The sequence below is a fragment of the Elgaria multicarinata genome, chromosome 6 (assembly GCF_023053635.1).
Source record: "Elgaria multicarinata webbii isolate HBS135686 ecotype San Diego chromosome 6, rElgMul1.1.pri, whole genome shotgun sequence".
In the NCBI taxonomy this organism is placed as follows: domain Eukaryota; kingdom Metazoa; phylum Chordata; class Lepidosauria; order Squamata; family Anguidae; genus Elgaria; species Elgaria multicarinata.
This window is the reverse complement of record NC_086176.1, coordinates 102,444,969-102,464,565: the sequence shown is the minus strand read 5'-3', so window position 1 is coordinate 102,464,565 and position 19,597 is coordinate 102,444,969. Positions and strand designations below refer to the sequence as shown.

Genomic DNA, 19,597 nt, shown 5'->3' with positions numbered 1-19,597 from the left:
ATCCCCAACCTGTCACCCTCCAGCATGGCTGGGGATGATGGGAGTTGTAGTGCACCAGGTTGGGGAAGGCTGGAGTAGAGAAAGTTTTTCTATGGAGAGCACCACAGCTGAGTCACCAGATCTTCAGTACAACTACTATGAACCCCTTAATCCCAGCTTGGGTTAACAACAATGAGAACATCAACCAAACTCTACAGATCTAGTAGCCTGTTACAAACTACATTCAGTAGATGATTCCGTAGAGAATTAACAAGTCTAAGGTACAGTCTGAAAATATTTGTGCTTTAATGTTATGGAATGCCCCTAAGAAGGTTTACAACAAATTTCTTTGCCTCTACTGTTATCCAGCCAATGAGTCAGGGATACCAAATGATTAGATCATTTCAAAATAATAACAATAATAATAATAATACAACAAACCACCTAGAATAAAACCCTAAATCTCATGCTGATGATGGGAAAGAAGAACAAGAAGAACTTGGAGGCTACGTTGGTGGGTTGGGGGCTGAAAGACTTCTCTTTAGTGTGCAGGTCGCTTCTACGTAGGAGATCACTCTTGACAACAATGGTCTTTGCCTGTTTGTCCAACAGAAGATCTAAGGAATGAGATCTCTTTCCAAAGTTGAGGCAGGCTGGCCCTTCGTAACTGACGTGGGCAGAGGGGTTGCCTGATCATATTGTCTGCCATGGTTTCCCAATGGACTGGATATGCTCCTTCGCTTTCATCCGTAACGCGGCTATGCTGGTGTTCCGAGGGTCGACCTCCTCCAAGGGGAATTTGTCCACAAAATTGGTCCCGCATTGATAAGGCGGTGGCGGCCCCATGGCTCCCAGGGGCTGCAGTGTATGTCCCATGGGGGGAGAGTTTAGGAAAGGGGGAGGGGTGTAGCTGCTGGGAAGGCTTTGGGGGGAAGCTACGAAACCCGGCAAAGTCTGGAGTGGGCTGCTGTTGGACATAGGGGGGTTCAGCCAGGACTCCAGGGGCAAATTGCTGCCAATGGTCCCAAGGGTGGAGGGCTGGGGGGAGCGGTTAAAGGAGAGAATGGGGGAATCCTGCAACTTCATGGATGTCACCTCCAACTTCTCCTGCCTCCTCCACTTGGCTCGCCGGTTCTGAAACCAAACCTGAAAAACACAATTCAGAATTAGCCCAACATCAGACACCATAGCTTCCTGTTACTGCCATCAAATAGTAGCTGCTATGATTATTAAATACTTGTTATTACGATGTGTGTTTGCACATGTGAAGGGAAGGATGATATATTGCCGAGCCCCCTGGAAAGAGGTGCAATGTGTCTGGGAACCTGTGGTGTAGTGGCAAAATCTGATGTGCAGACACTCAGTGTGGCAATCCCCACAGCCACGCCCCCAAGGAGAATCCAAAAATGCAACCATATTGCTCCATATCAACAAACCAGTTCTAGCAGTTTTGATCTGTACCAGGTCTTTTGTAAAGCCAATGGGTTTTAGTTGCCCATTCCAGACTAAGCCATCCCCTAATACTTTGCATTATAACCGGGGTAGCTTGTGACAGCTCCATTTTCCCTCTCAGCTACTGTGAGGATTGCAGCTAAACTCAGAGACCTGGTTTGCATGATCACTTTAAAAAGCCACATTGAGTCACATGCCAGCACCCATTTTGAATATTCAAGCCAGGACGGGGCTAGTGCTATAATTTATCATGTTGTCCAAATCCAGCAAAGGTAGTGTGGTTAAGAAACTACTGACAACCCTAAAACAGCCAGCATGCACCACAACCCACCATGACGCAAATATTATAAATACATATTATTAAATACTAGTGTAGAGCCCATATCGCCGTGAGTGCTAGTAGTCTGAGGGCAAAATACTGTTCCTTGACTCCTGTTACATCAAGTCCTCAGAAGGTTTTATGGAAGTTACTTTCCTTCAACGCAATTGAGGACTTTTGGCCCTCACTTCCTCACACCCATTGCTGCTGAATGACATTCGCTTCTTTCCCCTCAGGTGTTAAGCCCACCTTTTCCCCTATTCCTCCACATTTTAAAACCCAGCTTTTCCTAGGGCCGCGTCTTCTCCTCCTCCACTATCACCTCAGAATGTTTGTCACAGCCTCTACCACCTTCCTTGCTGCCAATATTGCCTCTCCAAGACTGGCCCCAGGGTTTATGTTTTTCTTTCCATCCCAGCCTTTATGTTTTTCTCCCTGCGCGCCTGTGCAGTGCAGAGTTACGTGGGAACTGAAGTTCTCCAACCACCTCAGGACATGGAAACATGCTGTTTGGCTATTAAAACTTGAGTTTGAACTTTTTTGAAGTTTCAAATTTTTCTGCACATCTACACTCCTCAAGCGTCAGTTTAAAACAAAAATAAGCAAAATCGGTGTGGTAGATCTCGAGTAATAAGACGTACACTACCATATCAAGAGGCAGCTGGACAAGCATCTGTCAGGGATGCTTTAGGGTGGATTCCTGCATTGAGCAGGGGGTTGGACTCGATGGCCTTGTAGGCCCCTTCCAACTCTGCTATTCTATGATTCTATGATATTCTTATATAAGATATTACTGATGCCACAGTGAGCAGCAGCGATGGTGCAAACTATGGAACAGGGAAGCCTGAGCAGATCACAGGTGACAGTCTTGACCCTGCTAATTAAAAAGTCCCAGGGCATCAATCCTCTGAGCTCTGGTTCCACCACACCACAACTATACACTTTGTATACAGCCACATAGCACATACCTCACTGTGGGGTCCCTGTTTGTTCAAAGTGGTGGGAAATGTATACTTATAAGGCTGCAAGCCTATGGACAATTACTTCAGAGTAAGCCCCATAGAATTCAATAGGAATTACTTCTGAATAAACATACATAGGACACATCTTTCTGTTAAGAGAAACAACTTGCTCTCATAATAGCAACATGCTGCTCTGAAAGAAGCATAGAATGAGAACCACGTTTTTGTCACTGACAAACTTTCAACATCAGCTCTAGAACTTTTCAGAGTTATAGGGTGGCCACGTATTCTGCTTTGCAAAAGGCAGTACTCTATTTGAAGGGCTGTCAGAGGACAGTCCTCTATTTGACGGTGTCCTATATGTGACATAGAACAAACCAGACAAAGAGATATCAGTCAAATGAGTTCAATCACATTTTGTCTTACACTACATCCCATTATTCAATGTATGAGAGATGTTCTGGAATAGAGACAAGACCCTTTTCTTGTTTTTCGGATGTTCACTTTTAGGGATGTTCACTTTAGAACCTTTAAACGTCTGTGATTACATAGACTGTTAACCCATTTAGCTTTAGTTATTTCACCATCATGGTTTAGTAGGTTGTCTGAATAGGGCCGTTTTCTTGCTCGTCATATTTATTTATATTTATTTTTATTTATTATTGCATTTATATCCCGCCTTTTTCCCTGCAAGGAACCCAAGGTGGCATACATAATCCTCCTCCTCCTCCACTTTATCCTCACAACAACAACAACCCTGTGAGGTGGGTTGGGCTGAGAGTCTGTGACTGGCCCAAAGTCACACAGTGGGTTTCCATGGCTGAGTGGGGACTAGAACCCGGATCTCCCGATTCCCAGTCTAACACTCTAGCCACTACACCACACTGGCTCTCCATATGCTTGCTTGACAGGCAGAATGTCAGTGAGCAACATGACAGTGGCATCTATCACTCCTCCTAACTACCACTGCTATGTTATCTTTTCCTCCTCCTCCTCCTCCTCCTCATCATCACTGCCGTTGTCTGAGCCAGAGCAAGAGGCAGGTGAACAAGCAGGCTGCAGTGGTGAAGAGGAGGCGCAAGTCCAGGGAGTTCTAATCAGTGGGGCCCTATTGGGCCCAGCCCTGCCTACCCTGCAACTGGACAAATGTGCCTCCCTCTTCCCTTCTACTTCTCTTGCTCTCTCCCTCCTCCGTCATCTCCCTCGCATTAAATTTCAGACCATATGATCCTCGGAACCAAGGTCTGTCCTCTTGTACTCCTCAGTTGCTTAACCACAGCAGCAACAAATAACTCCCCTCACTCCCTGCGAAAATGAAGAAAGCTTGGGGTAACCAGGAACTGATTTCTGCAAGGACTGCCTGGCACTCTGGGTTTCTAGTACATAACCCCAACAACAAAACTAAGTCGATCTTGCAAGCAAGAAGTTTTCAGATCTCTGTGAGCAAACTTCAGGTTGAGCAAATCTCAGGATTGCAGGATCGACCCTTTTTTTTCTTTTTCTTTTTTAACTAGAACCCCAAGATCCACTAACTGGGGCCTGCTGCAAAAGACATATTCCCAATGGAGCTCACAGCTCTTCCACACACAAAATTGTGCCTGGTTAATTCAAGCTTTCAGCACTTCAGCAGTATTGAGGGTGGGGGCGGTGTGCGGGTGTCATTTTGTTGGTGCTATTGTTCAACCATTGAGAGTCAGAAATTCTTGCTGATCTATGACAAATCACCCAGAGATCTACCAGTAAATCCAGATCTATTTTCTGCCACCTCTGTTTTAGAGCATGGGTGGGCAGAAAGTAGATGTCCAGAGTTGTTGAACTTCAATTTCCAAAATCCCCTGCCGGCAAGGTGAATGGTCAGGGGTGCTGGGAGTTGAAGTCCAAAACCTCTGGAGATCTACTTTTTGCCCACCCGTGTGAAGGCTTCCTCGAGAGTCAAGTTTTGAACATCACTGCCCTATACTTTAGGAATTGCCAAAAAATGAGGAAATGCAACACCAAAAGAGAGGACAAAAGGGATAGCAATTTGTATGAATTTGCATATGCAAATGTAAAAATAATTATTGTACTTAAATTAAAAATACTGTACATCCCCACCATACTAGGGAAGACTGTGACCACTGTGTGTCTGCCGGTTCAGCCTTCTGTCCGGGTGCTAACTACTTATGTTCAATCATTCTCTTTATCTTTAAGCTTTAAGGAAGTAGACAGGACAGCCCTGCAAACAGAGCGTGTCTTCAAATAGAGCACTGTCCTCTGGCAGCCATTCAGACAGAGGACTCTCCTATGTAAAAGAGGACACATGGCCACCCACCGCTATGCCCCATTGGCTCTGAAGCAGGTGTAGGCCTTGCCAGCAGCGTATCGATGGAAAAATCCCTGTGGAACCCCATCCATTGCCTTAAATGAGCCTTTTCACACTAATAACTGGAGTGAGTCACACACGGAGTTGTTCACATGGGATAGAAAGCAGCAACAGAGCCCCGTTTAAATGAAAATGAACATCCTAGTCAATTTTCAATATTCAAATTCACATGCAAATGGAAATGGAAATATATTTGTAACATATGTTTACACATAATACTAAGCAGCACTTGTGACAGAGCCCTAGCTTGTTAATGAATATCCAAACCACAGTAATTAGGGTGGCCATATGAAAAGGAGGACAGGGCTCCTGTATCTTTAACAGTTGTATAGGAAAGGGAATTTCAGCAGGTGTCATTTGTATGAATGCAGCACCTGGTGAAATTCCCTCTTCATCACAACTGTTAAAGCTGCAACAGCCGTACCCTCTTTTGCATCTGGTAACTTAGCTAAAGAGGGCAGGGCTCCTGCAGCTTTACCTGTTGTGATGGAGGGAATTTCACCAGGTGCTGCATGCATACAAATGACACCTGCTGAAAATCCCTTTTCTATGCAACTGTTAAAGATACAGGAGCCCTGTCCTCCTTTCCATATGGCCACCCTACAGGTAGACAGTTTGAAAACCAATGGTTTAAAGAGAAATAACACATATTTTTCTTAAATTAAAAATAGCACTTTTTCCTCCCGGAACAGTTCACACACACACACCTCCTTCTAACCAAAATAAATTAAATTAAATCTGTGAAGCCCTGTCCTCCTTTCCATATGGCCACCCTAACAGTAATGGGTAAAACTCTCTTGGCAGCCTTCTATCTAAGTCTGCTTTGACAGAAGAATTTTGCCCTCCCACTGCCTTTGGGGATACCCCAAAAGCAAACGTGCTTGACTGTGGTGTCCCAGTTGTCAAAAGAGGGGTTTTCTCCCTGTCTCCATTCAGTTAAGAAGCAATCGTCTGCCCACTTAACTGGGGATAGGCCCCACTGAACTCATTGAAACTTACATCTAAGTAAGACTTAGTTTATGTCAGTCTTGTCCAAGCTGCTGCCCTCCAAATGTGTTGGACTACAACTCCCATCATTTTCAGCCACCATGCTGGCTGGGGACAATGGGAGTTGTTGACTGGCGCATCTGGAGGAACATTGGGTTATTTAGGCTCTGGCTAAACCCCTTAAAACCCATACAAAGTCCAAACAAACCTAAGCAAATTCAAACGTGATCTGTTTAAAGAGAAACCTCTTGCTGTTTTGTCTCACAATCTCCATCAAACAATGCCCCTTAGTCCGTAAAATCTAAATCTGTTCTAATTAATCAATAGATGGGATAAAATTAGTCCTGTTTTCCACTGTTGGGTAGGCAGCTTTTTTCCTTTCCTTTTCTTTTAAAAAATCCAACCCTGTTTTTGGAAACCCTACCAGATTTTGTAATTTCTTTTTACAGATGACTAGTAAATATTTCAGGCTTTTCAAACATTTTCATGATCCAAGGATTAAAGCTCATTCAGCTTTAATTAAGCCCATAAAAAACTTCCCACTTACAATTAAGGGTGGGGGGAAATCTCCAACTTTCGTCTTTACACTGGGAACTAACGGAGCGGAGAAGGCAGAAACAGCCCCATATAGGGAACGGTGCATGCGTTGTAGCATACTTCTACGACAGTTCACAACTGGCAAGATCCAGACAAAGTTAAACGCTTTTAAGTCCCCAGCAAAAAAAGTGCTCTATATTATTCCACACCAGGGCCGGCTCTGCAATTGGCAGGCTGAGAGGGCTGCTTGGGGCAGTTGATTTTGAATGTCATGACAGGGCAGCCACACTGTTCATTATTTTATTTATTTATTTATTTTATTGTTGCATTTATATCCCGCCTTTTTTACTTTGAGGAACCCAAGGTGGCGTACATAACCCTCCTCCTCTCCATTTTATCCTCACAACAACCACCCTGTGAGGTAGGCTGGGCTGAGAGTCTGTGACTGGATAAAGTCACGTAGTGGGTTTCCATAGCTGAGTGGAGACTAGAACCTGGATCGCCCAACTCCCAGTCCAACCTATAGCCACTACGCCATACTACACCATACAAAAATCAATTATTTAATTGATTATTGTATTTAATATCAAGGAGGGAAAAGGTGGTTTCCACACACACACCCTCAGATGCCAGTAATAACTTGGCTGGCCTTGGGTCCTGTGCACCTTGGCAGGAGTGGAGGAACCATTTGCTGCTATGCCTCAGGCAGTACATGGGCTGTGTCCGGCCCAGTTCCACACACAGAAATATCTAACTTCAGTAGAAGGTGAATGTTGCTTCTTGCTATTTCCCCATTTTATAAAATACCAAGAGTTTTCCTTTTCTAACAAAAAATCTTCTAAACAAATTGTGGTTCTCATATCCCACAATGCACTTCATCGGGAGAAAAACACGCATATACTTAAGGACATCGCTACACTGTACATACATGTATGCATTGGTACCTCTTTGTTGTTGTTTAAAGGAAAGTTTGTTGAGGGTGGTCAGAATTCTCTTTTAAGAGAATTCTCTTTTAAGATTATTATTATTATTATTATTTATTTATATAGCACCATCAATGTACATGGTGCTGTACAGATTACACAGTAAATAGCAAGACCCTGCCGCATAGGCTTACAATCTAATAAAGTTGTAGTAAACAATAAGGAGGGAAAGAGAATGCAAACAGGCACAGGGAAGTGTAAACAGGCTGAGGCTAACAGTATAGAGTCAGAACAAACACATACATTAAGACACATACACCCTGGAACTCCAGTTCCCAGAATTCCCTGAGGTAAGGAAAAGACTACTAAACTAGTTTAACTGTATAGATGCACGAGTAGGGTGACCATATGGAAAGGAGGACAGGGCTCCTGTATCTTTAACAGTAGTACTGAAAGGGGGATTTCTGCAGGTGTCATTTGTATGCTTGCAGCACCTGATGAAATTATCTCTTCATCACAACAGTTAAAGCTGCAGGAGCCTTGCCCTCTTTTGTATCTGTCACTCCAGTATAGCTCCTGCAGCTTTAACTGTTGTGATGAAGAGGGAATTTCATGAGGTGGTGCATGAATACAAATGACACCTGCTGAAATTCCCCTTTCAATATAACTGTTAAAGATACAGGAGCTCCGTCGTCCTTTCCATGTGGTCACCCTATGCACAAGGCTTTAGCTGAATCAGAACAAAAGAAAGAAGAAGTGCAATACCAGAGTGGGAAAAACCTACCAGACTTAGTCATGCTTAGGGTAGACCCATTGAAATCAATGGGACTTACATTCATCATGACTGACTTTACTCAGTGATTTCAACAGGTTTTCACTAAGCATGAGTAAGTTTGGATCCAGCCCAAGGAAAAAAGCAACAGGGCCCCATATGTGCTGCAATGCATACATGGAGCTTCTGCAGATATATTCAATGATAGTCCCCTTATACAGTTAGGAGATTTAAAGCTACAAGTAAGGGCATGTGTAAGAGAGGGCAACTGTATCTTCATATCCACGGTAGGCCACCGGAAAGAGGCCCTGGGTAGGAGGCGAGTCGTTAGTAGTGTGATCACGGATGGAAAGAAATTTTGCGATGTCACTAGAGGACCAACGAAGTAGCTCATTTGAGACACAACACTAAGCACAACTCAGTTTGGATCCAGCTCAAGGAAAAATGCAACAGGGCCCCATATGTGCTGCAATGCATACATGGAGCTCCTGCAGATATATTCAATGATAGCCCACCCGTACAGTTAGGCAGAGTGAGGAGGCTTCTTCTGGGATGGCAGATGCTGGGGGTGGGGGGTGAGCAGTGGCAGTGAGGTGTTGGGGGACAGAACTGTGTGTGCCACACAGCCCCTGAACTAGCCTGCTGGCCCAAATATGATGGGGGATACTGTCCTGCCATCAGTACAGAAGTAAGATTCAACTGTCAAGGCCGTGTGTACAATGCTTCTACTTCCATTTGGCCAGCACTGATAAAGCACTGTCAGCCACCGCTTTCCCCAGACACAGACTTTTAAGTCTCCCAATGCACAGGGAGAGAAGATAGCCCTGGGTTTTCCCACCTGTTTGCTCTAGGGTGGCCAGGAATCATCATTTACAGAGGACCGTGCTCTATTTGAAGGGCTGTCCTTTCCAGTTCTAGTTTAAAGATAAAGAACCATAAACACCATAAAGTTTTACCCATAAAGGTGTCCTAAAAATAATTGTAAATAAATAAAAACTGTTGCCCATCAACCATTAGCACAACAGGCTAAACAGGCAGGCCCATGGGTCACTTGGTCACACTCTTCCAAAGTATGGTGACATGTACTGTTTTTCTATTTAAATCGTGATAATTTAGGGTGACCATATGAAAAGGAGGACAGAGCTCCTGTATCTTTAACAGTTGCATAGAAAAAGGAATTTCAACAGGTGTCATTTGTATATATGGAGAACCTGGTGAAATCCCCTCTTCATCACAACAGTGAAAGGTGCAGGAGCTATACTAGGAGCTATACTAGAGTGACCAGATTTAAAAGAGGGCAGGGCACCTGCAGCTTTAACTGTTGTGATGAAGAGGAAATTTCACCAGGTTCCCCATATATACAAATGACACCTGCTGAAATTCCATTTTCAATACAACTGTTAAAGATACAGGAGCCCTGTCCTCCTTTTCATATGGTCACCCTAATAATTATTTTTAAATATGCATTTACAAATAATGTATTACCCTACGCCAATCTCTCTGCTTTTGCTGATGCTTTTCCCCACTTTTTGGCGATACCTAAGTAGCCACCCTCATTTGCACCCAATGTCTATCATCGGCCCCATCTTCTCACCTGCTGTGGCATTCAGGTCCCCAGGTGTTCCGTACAGTTTCCGAGGAACAGGGCAGAAACGGGACTGGGCACCAAAAGGGTGGGAGGAGCTACAGCTCACCTCACTCCTGCTGCATCAGGAGATTTAAAGCTACATGTAAAGGCTTGTATAAGAGGAGGCAACTGTATCCTCATATCCGCGGTAGGCCGGAAAGGGGCACTGGATTGGAGGAGTGTCTTTTACTCTCAGGCTAGTAGTGTGATCGTGGGTGGGAGGAAATTTTGCGATGTCACTAGAGGACCAATGTCGTAGCTCATTTCAGAAACAAACACATGAACAGGAAGAACATGAAAAACCTGCCTGTCTCCCAGGATCGGGAATGCAAGGGTGCCGTTTTCCAGAGGGTGGAAGGAGATACCTCCCTCCACCACTCCCATGATTATTCCTCAGGAGCATCCATATCCCTGGTCTTGTTAATGGTTCTATACACACCGAGGGATTATTGTATTAAAGAATTAAACGGGCCCACGCCCAAGGTATGTATGCCAGCGTCACAAATCTGTTTGCTTTAAAAGAAAAGGGGTCATCGTTTGACCTTTGTTCATAACATTGCTCATCGATATGATAAAAGAAAAATAAGCATAACAAAGAATCTGCCATTCGGAAGAAGACGGGACTTTGCGTGAAAGGAAGGGCTCCACCGTGAAAAGATGGGCTCCACCAGGGGAAGGTCCATCTGCCCATCCCACACCACAGCTCACACCATTCAGCAGGTTCTCCTGACCTTCTGTGTAGCATTTTCAGGGGGCAGTTGGAGCTGCTGTGTGAAGGAGAAGGGCCAGGAAGTCCGCCCCAACCAGTGCAGTTGATCCAACTTAAATCTAATATGTGTATCCAGCCCGAAAGCTATTAAAATACTCAATTTTTCTTCTTCTTTTTGCAGATTCATCTCAACTATATCCAAGAGCAAGACTTTCAACTTTGCTGTGAATCTTCTCTTCTCACCCCATCCCCTGCTGGTCCCCTCCAAAATCCCAAATGGCATGGTTGACTACATAAATAGATTCAGCTAGAAATGGCTTTTCTGCTCTATCAGATGTAAAAGTTGCTATTATTATTATTATTATTATTATTATTATTATTATTTAATTAATTAAAAAAGAGGGAAGCTTTGATAGTGAAGAAGGTATGGAGGATCAACGGCTAATGAACATCATGAAAAGGTTGTTCGTTCAGCCATCATGGGAAAGTTGGCTCTTTCACTAACTTTCAGGAAATGGGGTTGAGTGCTAAGAACATGGGCCAAGATATAGATTGTGCACGTTATCCACCACAGTATTCTCTGTTAAAAAGTATGTGAAAATTAGCTGACCCAAACATAACCTGAATTTTTGGATACATTTCCCCTTTGCTCCCATGCCTTCTCCCCGCCCTCTCTCCCCCAGATCTATGGCACCCTACAAAGAACCAGGGAACTTCAATTAGTTTGAACGTATGTCCATAAGTGTTAAGTGATTGTATCATCCCCAACACCCTGCCCCCCACCCCCAATATATGTACTGGAGGTGGTGTAAGTGGCAGGCACCAGAGTCAGAGGAACTGAAACTGAACACTAATAATTAGAGAGAGATTACAGTCTGATTTTTTTTTTAAACAGATTAAGGAAAATCCCTTTACACACCATTTAGCATGTGTGCAAGTCTGAAATTATCTCTTGGGTGGTGGGGGGAAGAAGGAGAGGCCTTAAACTGGATTAGCAAGCAAAAGGCTGCTTTTGATGGAGGTCTTCTAATGAAGGAAACAAAGAGCAAGAGAGGATTAACCATCCAAGATTTCACGGTATGGCTACATTCGGAGAAGGGGAGGGCGAAGGGAAGAGGCCACCTGTCTTCTTACCTGAACCCTCACTTCGGGCAGGTTGACCTTCATGGCCAGCTCCTCTCGGCTGTAGACATCAGGGTAGTGGGATTTTTCAAAGGCTCGCTCCAGTTCATGCAGCTGGTAGGTGGTAAAGGTGGTACGATTCCTCCGGTGCTTCTTCTTGGGCTGGTCTTCGTCAGACATTTTGCCATCACTGTTGCTGCAGGCAGGCAACTCTGGGCTCAGGCAGTCCTCTGAGCGTTTGGGGCAGTAAGGATCTGAGAGGCAAGAAGACATAGGCAAGGCTAGTCCACCAAGCCAAGATACACGGGTTTAAGCGAATTTACACCAGCACATTTAGGTGATCCGTAGCAACTTTGTATGAATCCTGGTCCCATTGAGCACAACAGGATTTGCTTCCCAATTTGTCTATTTTCAGGCTCTTCGCCTTGATTGTTCATTTGCTTTAACATTTTGAGCTGCTTTCTTGGACACCTATATTAGACATGGTTGTTCTTTATCCTTTAGACTGTATACTGTTTGAGATTTTTTATAAGAAAAAGTGTGCATTATTATTAATCATCATCCCAACCATGTTTCTGAAGTTAGTGTTATTGTAGTGTTATGTGTGTTCTTCCTTTCTGTTGCCCATTTTTATAAAAGCGATTCAAAACAAAATTCTATGTTAAAAACAACAATACTGTTACTAATAGTATTACGACTTCCTTTACTAATGCTGCTGCTGCTAGCAACTTTATCCTAAATCCTAAAGCCAGTAATGTAGACTGATTGAATTGCCTACATATCAAACGTAAGATGGGATCCTGAAACCCACACCTGTGCATGTTTACTCAGAAGTAAGTTAAGATGAGTTCAGTGGGGCTTACACCCAGCTAAGGAGTCACAGAATATTGTTCTTGCTTGTATAACCAATTGAAATCCAAGTGAATTAAGCCTTAAGGCTGATTCACACAACTGCTCAGTATGGCTATCTTCTTCTGTACCGTGCACATGATAAATGGGGTCATCTGAACTGTTCCAAATTGTGGTTTTTTGTCAGTGTGCTCAAACACGTTAGAAATAGTTGAGGCAGCATCTCCTGCTGGATTAGACCAAGGTCTGTCTAAACCAGCACTCCCACTGTTTCCCACAGTGGCATGATTCACATGACACAAGTGCAATGTGCGGTGGGAAAAGCCCTTGGCCGCGGACAGAAACGGGCATCTGAACTGGGAACTAAGAGCGATCGCAAAGCCCACTTCCTGGTCACAATGTTCCTTGAAAATCAAAACGTTCCTTTAAAAATCAAAGTGTTCCAGGTCACCATGGTTAAAGACTGGCATACGAGTCTCAGCCAAATCCAAAGGGCTATGGACCACAGCTTCAGAGGCTGTGTTCTGCATCTTGGACATAGATCCAATGCCTTCAACAAGCCTATCCTAAGTGCATGCAAATCAGATGTGGCAGGCAAGAAGGTTTCTTCCTGCATGAACGTTTAAATCTGATGAATTGGTGCTCCCAGCTAACGTCTTCCTAAAAGGAGCAGAGGTGTTACTCCTCAGAGGAAGAAGAAGAAGCTGCTGCCCCCCCCCCCCCCCGTTTACGTGAGTGGCCAATTAAAACTGGACTGAACTAAGTCAGAGAAGTCAGATGTGATCCACGAACCTGTCACCAATGATCAATGAGAGGATCTATTTGACGGATCCGTTTGAGAGTAAGCCACCTGTGGATCTTTGGACAAGATGAGAACAAGCAACCAGACAGTGCCAGATTTCTCTTTTTGCCAAGCAGCCGGGCAATTTCAAACACGGAAGCAACTTCTGTTGAAAAAAATCTATGTAGGATTTGCTTCCAAGGATTTATTTGTTTATTTATTTATTTATTACATTTCTATACCGCCCAATAGCCGGAGCTCTCTGGGCGGTTCACAAAGGATCTTCCCACAGGGATCTCATCACCAAGACATATATGGCAGGGTAGTTGCCATTGTTATGAATGGTGCCTACATCTAAGTAACAACCCACATCTGCAGATTTAAGAACACAGAGATTGCCTCCCACTGAAGTCAGTGGGACTTTACTCCCAAGTAGGTGTGCAAAGCTGCCACCATTTGCCCTGCTGTAATATGAGAACATCTTTCTTTCTCTCTTTCTTTTTCTCTGTGTATCAAAATGTCCTAAGTCAAAGGCCAAAGAGCCTGCTTTCTCTCTCTAAATTTATGCAATTCCACCTCCACCCACTTTGGTTTAGACTGGGAACATGAGAAGGAACTTTGTCAGTCTGTGTGTTAACATCTGACTTGTCCCTCAAAGGTCACCGATCTTTTAAATGTCCCCCCCCCTTCCCTGATAATGCTGTATTTGACTTAGAAAAGTGGCATCTGTGTTATTCCCTTTAACCTTCCAATATGAGCCAAACCAGACATTACTTTTAAATTGATATCTAGCAGCCTTGTCTTGTTATTTACTTTTTTACTCTAGAGTAAATGCAGGGGGAATCCAAATCTTAAAAGCCCCCCTCCTAGCCCTAAGGTCCTGATCTACGTCAGGCCCCTGCACGTAAGGAGTAAAAATGAGAGAGAGAGAGAGAGAGAGAGAGAGAGAGAGAGAGAGAGAGAGAGAGCGTTCTGGCTCTATAATAAAACATCGACATGTCCCATTGGAGACTGACATATTTGCATGAAATACATTTAAAAACGCCCTTTTAAAAAGCCATTCGTTGGAGGGTACATTTTGGACTGGGCTGTCTGGCACCGACAGCATCCCAGCGAATGCCTCTTGCTGGCTAAAACGCCATCTGCCTCTGCATTTAAGGGGTTCCTGGACGGGCACTTCCGCGCGCGCCCCTCCGCCCCCGCCTCGCCTCGCCCTCCGCGCTCACCTTCGAAGTGCTCCGCCGCGGCGGCGTCCTCCTGCTCTTGGCCCGGCTGGCCCGGGGGCTGCTCGCCCGGCATCTTGGGGAAACAGTCCCTGGGGCTCACCCCGTCCGCCTCTTTGACCGGCCTGGCCCCGCCGCCGCTGGCATCGTGGGCTTGGAAGCCGCCCAGGAGGGGGTCCTCTTTGGTAAATCCCAGGATGGCTTCGATGCTGTGGATCCTGGAGGGGTTCCCTCCCGCGCCGGGGCTCCTGACCAGGTGTCCAGCGAGGGAGAAGCCGCCGTCGGTCATGTTCAGGAGGGCGCTCGGCTGCAGGTGCATGGAGGTGGCGGGGCGGGAGCGCAGCCCTCGGCCCTCCGCCTCCAAGTCCCCCCGGGCGCCCCTCCGCGAGCCGGGCCCAGCGCTGCCCGCCGTCCCACGCCCCGGGGCCCCTTCCGACGGCTCGCCGGTCTCGGCAGGCGGCCCGGCGCTGCCCACGTCGGATCGCCGGGTGTCAGCGGGCAGCAGGCGAGGCGGCCTCGAGCCCTCCGGCTGCGCTAAGCGGCTCTCGCCCCAGCCTGCCCGCCCGCCTCCTTCCAGGTGACAGGCGGCCAATGGATTGTCCTTGAAGAGCCCGGGATCAGCGGCTGGGGATTGACTGACCTCTCGCCCGGCGCCCAAGGAGCTCAGCCAGGCTCGCTGCCTGCCTGCTGGAAGGGGCCAGGGGCTGGGGGCGTCCCCTCGAGGATGGAGCTGCTGCTGCTGCTGCTGCTGCTACGGTTCCCGATCTCCTGCAGGCTTCAGTTCCCGGGGGCTTTGTGCGACGCCGGGGCCGGGGCCACCGCAGTTAATGGGAGACCCCCACCCGGCCACCAACGCCGCAAGCGCCTCCCCTTCCTTCCAAGAGCCTAAGAACGGGCCGCCCCTTTGGGGTTGAAATTGACCAGGGTGAAATTGACCAGCAAAGCAGAAAAGGTGGCCGTCGTGGCGGTGGGGGTGGCGGATAAGGTGGTTGGGGGGGGAGGCGGGGGGGGCGTGTTTACCAAGGGAATGGCTTACGAGAAGTCCACTTGGACGGGGCGGGGGCGATTGGCTCCGGTTCCGATTGAAGAGGAGACAGACTTTTCTTTTTAAAAAAACGAATAAGAAGCAGAAGTCCAATTTTAAAAGGGCTTTTTTAAAAAAAAAAAAAAGGAAAAGGAAAAGGAAAGATAACTGGAAGGAGGAAGGCGCAGAAGTTCCGAAGACATTATTTGGGGAGTCCCAACTTTCAGGTTCCCACCTCCTTCTCGTCCTCCCAATTTTTTGGTTTTTTAACTCCACAGGAGAAGTCTTGAGCTAGACTGGATTGAGAAACTATTGCCGGGGGTGGGGGGAATTGAGACGCGCGCACTTTTAGGGGTGGAAAGAAGCTGCAACCGTAAAAGGAAGAAAAGAGGGCCTGTGTCAAAAGAAGTGATCCAGGAGTCTGGAAATCTTTTGGGGGAGTCGATCAGGTTAGGATCTGGATTTACGGGAAACGAATTACGGAAGGGGCGTAGTTCTTCCTAAACGGAGAGATTCGAAAGCGTTTCGAAAGCCTCGTTGAAACCAACGGGGATCTTTACTTCCAGGTAAAGGTGTTTTCAGCATCGAGAAGGGCTTGAAGAACCTATTTGCCAACCGATTAAAGGCGCTTACATTGCTTAACAATTAGTTAATTAAATTAGTTTTGGAAAGAACAAGGAAGTCTCTGGGACGAGGAGAGGGATGAATAAACAGATCATTCTTAAGGAATGTCGGATTTCGGAAGGTCTTTTACCACCGCCTTGGCACGTTTTGGCCCTGTCCAAACCCCTTCAGTGAGATATGGTTACACACAGCCGGTGAGAGTCAGGTACTTTGTGGACGGTCCCTCAGTACCCAGAAAACCACTTCAAAGCAATGGTAGGGGTGTTGGGGTTTTTTGGTTGGTTTTTTAAATCGATTTAAACCCGGGCATTTCGACAGGATGTTTTTGCCTTTTCCGTATCTCACGCGGGTTCCGAATCGAAAGATGTGGTGTAGAAGACCATCCACACCCAGATGACATCGGTACTTTGCACCCTTCCTCCAGGATAAAGTTTCTCTGAAAATCCTATTAAAAATGGAACTTCTTAATCTGTAGTCAAGGCGTTAATCGATTTGCCCCGCTAATTAACTGTTCCTTTCATGCCTGGTTAGTTATTACTATTATTTTAAAACTGTTTTGCATTTGATAACTGGTAACTTGTCCAACTGGATTAGAAAGACGATTATTATTATTATTATTATTAATAATAATAATAATTTAATTCTTATTTTAGAAATAAAAGCTGGTGCTGCGGAGGGGTTGGGGAAGCGATTAAAAGGAAACCTAGGAAGAAGCCAGGCGTGTTTTTTGAGAATGGCCCCATTCTATCCCAAGAAACCAGATTTCAAGCACGGAAGAATTCACCTCGACGAATTCGGTTCAAGCCACTGCTGAAAGTTGTGTGGATCGGAGAGATACTTGCAAGCCCCGTGTGTGTTTGTGTGAGTGCTGGGCATTTCTACATGGAAGCGACAGACGTCCTCTCAGATGTGAGGGTTCGGGGTTTGCCAGTGGGGAGGAAAACATACTCTGTGCATGCTCAGAAACACTACCACCTTTATTATGAATTCACCCACAAGTTCTGAGTTTGAACCCCGGATTAAATTAAACGTTTCAGGAGTGCTGACAGAATTAATCTGGTTGATCATTTCCTTCAGATTTCGTCATTTTGTTAAGCTAGTAGCCTGAGTATCAAGCAGGTGATATATAAATAATAGTAATTGGAAGGACCAGAACTTCAAATGTTGTGGAAAGATGATGATGATGATGATGACGATGAAGAAGAAGAAGAAGAAGAAGAAACATTCAGTTTATCCCAGTTTTTCATTTCATTTATTACACTTCTGTAACACCCAAAAGCACTCCAGGCAGTTCATAACATGATAAAACATAATATAAAACCTTTTACATTGAAAAATTTAAACAGTTTGAAATATACAATCTATTTCAATAAAGTTGAACAATATATAGTTCCACTATATAAAACTGATGCATATCCACCCTACATTCATATAATGTATGTTGTTCATAGAAAATGGACATCAAATAAAACAATAAAGAATAAGTAAAACAAAGATATTTTGTTAAGGGTAACAAAACAGAACAAATCACATTACTAAACAAAATCAACCAAACTCACAAACCTTTTTATTACACATGAAAGTTACAAATGCAAACTATTATGTTTCACAGGGTCTAATTCATCCAAAAAAGAGAAAGAAAGATATCAGTACAGCAGCTGCCTAAAGATGAGAGAAGGGCAACATGTGTATATCAACAAAGAAGGGTACATTTAAAACGGGGGGTAGTTTTGCTTTTCTTCACAGGATTCAACATGTGAAAGGAAGGGAGACCAAATATTGGTCTCGGTCTCTGTCATCTGTGGTCACCTTCTGTAGTGGTACCATCAAGGCAGGATTTGGGGGCAGACCTCAGGGGGCCCACTGAGCAGAATAACTAGGAGGGCTCCCCAAATGCAACAAAGACATCTTACCACATTTTGTAGCAAATAAGGAAAACACATTATAATCTGGGGTGGGGGTGGGTGAGCTAAATCCATTAAATCCAGAATCTAAAATTACCTATTGCCTAGTACAAAATTATGCATGCTTTGGAGAAAGTGGATAAGGAGGACATTTTTCGCCCTCTCTCATAATACTAGAACCCAGAGTGGTCATCCCACGAAGCTGATTGCTGGGAGATTCAGAACAGATAAAAGGAAGGACTTCTTTACACAGCGCATAGTTAAAGTATGCAAAAATAAAAATAGCCCTCTGTACTTTTACACTCTAAACTTTAACACTGTCAAAGATGGGAGAGACATAGGTAAAGAAGTCACGGCATGGGTACAGTGCACAGGGAATAAGGGGGTGGAATATATGCTTTGATTTCTGCTATAGATTGGGAATGAAGGTTCGGAGGTAAAGCAAGGGCTTTAAGGAAATGGCAGGTTTCTTTCCAGGAAAGGTATTTTGAAGGTAGACCATGGAGGGACTTACTTATTTATTTATTTAAAACATTTGTATCCTGCCCTATACCACTAGGTTCTCAGGGCGGCGTACAAGATAAAATCATACAATATAAAACAATAAATATACACAGCTAAAAACAAATTAAACCATTAATCAAGTTAAAACCAATATATAATTTAAAAGCAGTAAAAACAATTAAAATAGTTACTTGGTACAGTAAGGTATAGGGTTAGCACCCTTTGCAGCAGGATTGCAGAACCTCCAGCCCGGGGCCAAAACTGGCCCTCCAAGGTTCTCCAGATGGATCATTGATTATTTGTGCAGGTTCTCTCTCTCCCCCGCTTCTAAGAGGTGGAAATGCTTTTCCCAGTGTTTAGTTACTGGCAGGAAGAGCTTTAAGCACAAATATGGTGATGTTTTTGCTCCGCCCCTTTTGCCTTGGCCACACCCACCTCTGGAATGAGCCCCCCCCCCCCAGAGCTTCTCTGGAATGGAATTCAGACCTAAGGCTGAAAGAGGATCTGCACTTTCTTTAGACAGGGTGTCTCCTGACTAACAATGAATCAGTGCATTGATGGTGTTACCCTTACCCCTGCTGTTCTGATCATCCGCTGCCCTGTGAAATGGCAGCTCACTGTAGTTGATGGTGCTCCAATACCAGTTGCCATATAATCTTATCACCTCCTGCACATGCGCAGTATTTTAAAGAAAGATGGCAGCCAGGACTGGGCCACCATCATCCAGAGTAAACAGCTGCCAGGCTGGCTGGAGAGCTTTGCAGGCCACCAACTCAAAGTCAGGGTTATGGAGAACAATATCAGGTCACCTTCTTCCAGGAGAAGGGCTGCATAAAGGGGTCCTCTAAATGAGCAGCTTATTTCACAGCCGTGACTGACCGCTCACAGTAGTTTGTGGGTACATTACACAATGTTGTCAATGACCAGGATGCCTCCC

At 45.1% G+C, this 19,597-nt stretch overlaps 1 protein-coding gene across 1 annotated transcript; it reads right to left on the bottom strand.

Moving 5' to 3' along the window:
- Positions 1–672: 672 nt before the first annotated feature.
- RAX (retina and anterior neural fold homeobox) lies at positions 673–14,923 on the bottom strand. The gene is made up of 3 exons (XM_063128689.1): positions 14,608–14,923; positions 11,764–12,005; positions 673–1,125 (listed from the first exon to the last, which is right to left on the bottom strand). Exons 1-3 carry the CDS (start codon positions 14,921–14,923, stop codon positions 673–675), a joined length of 1,011 nt encoding a protein of 336 aa, XP_062984759.1.
- Positions 14,924–19,597: the final 4,674 nt, after the last annotated feature.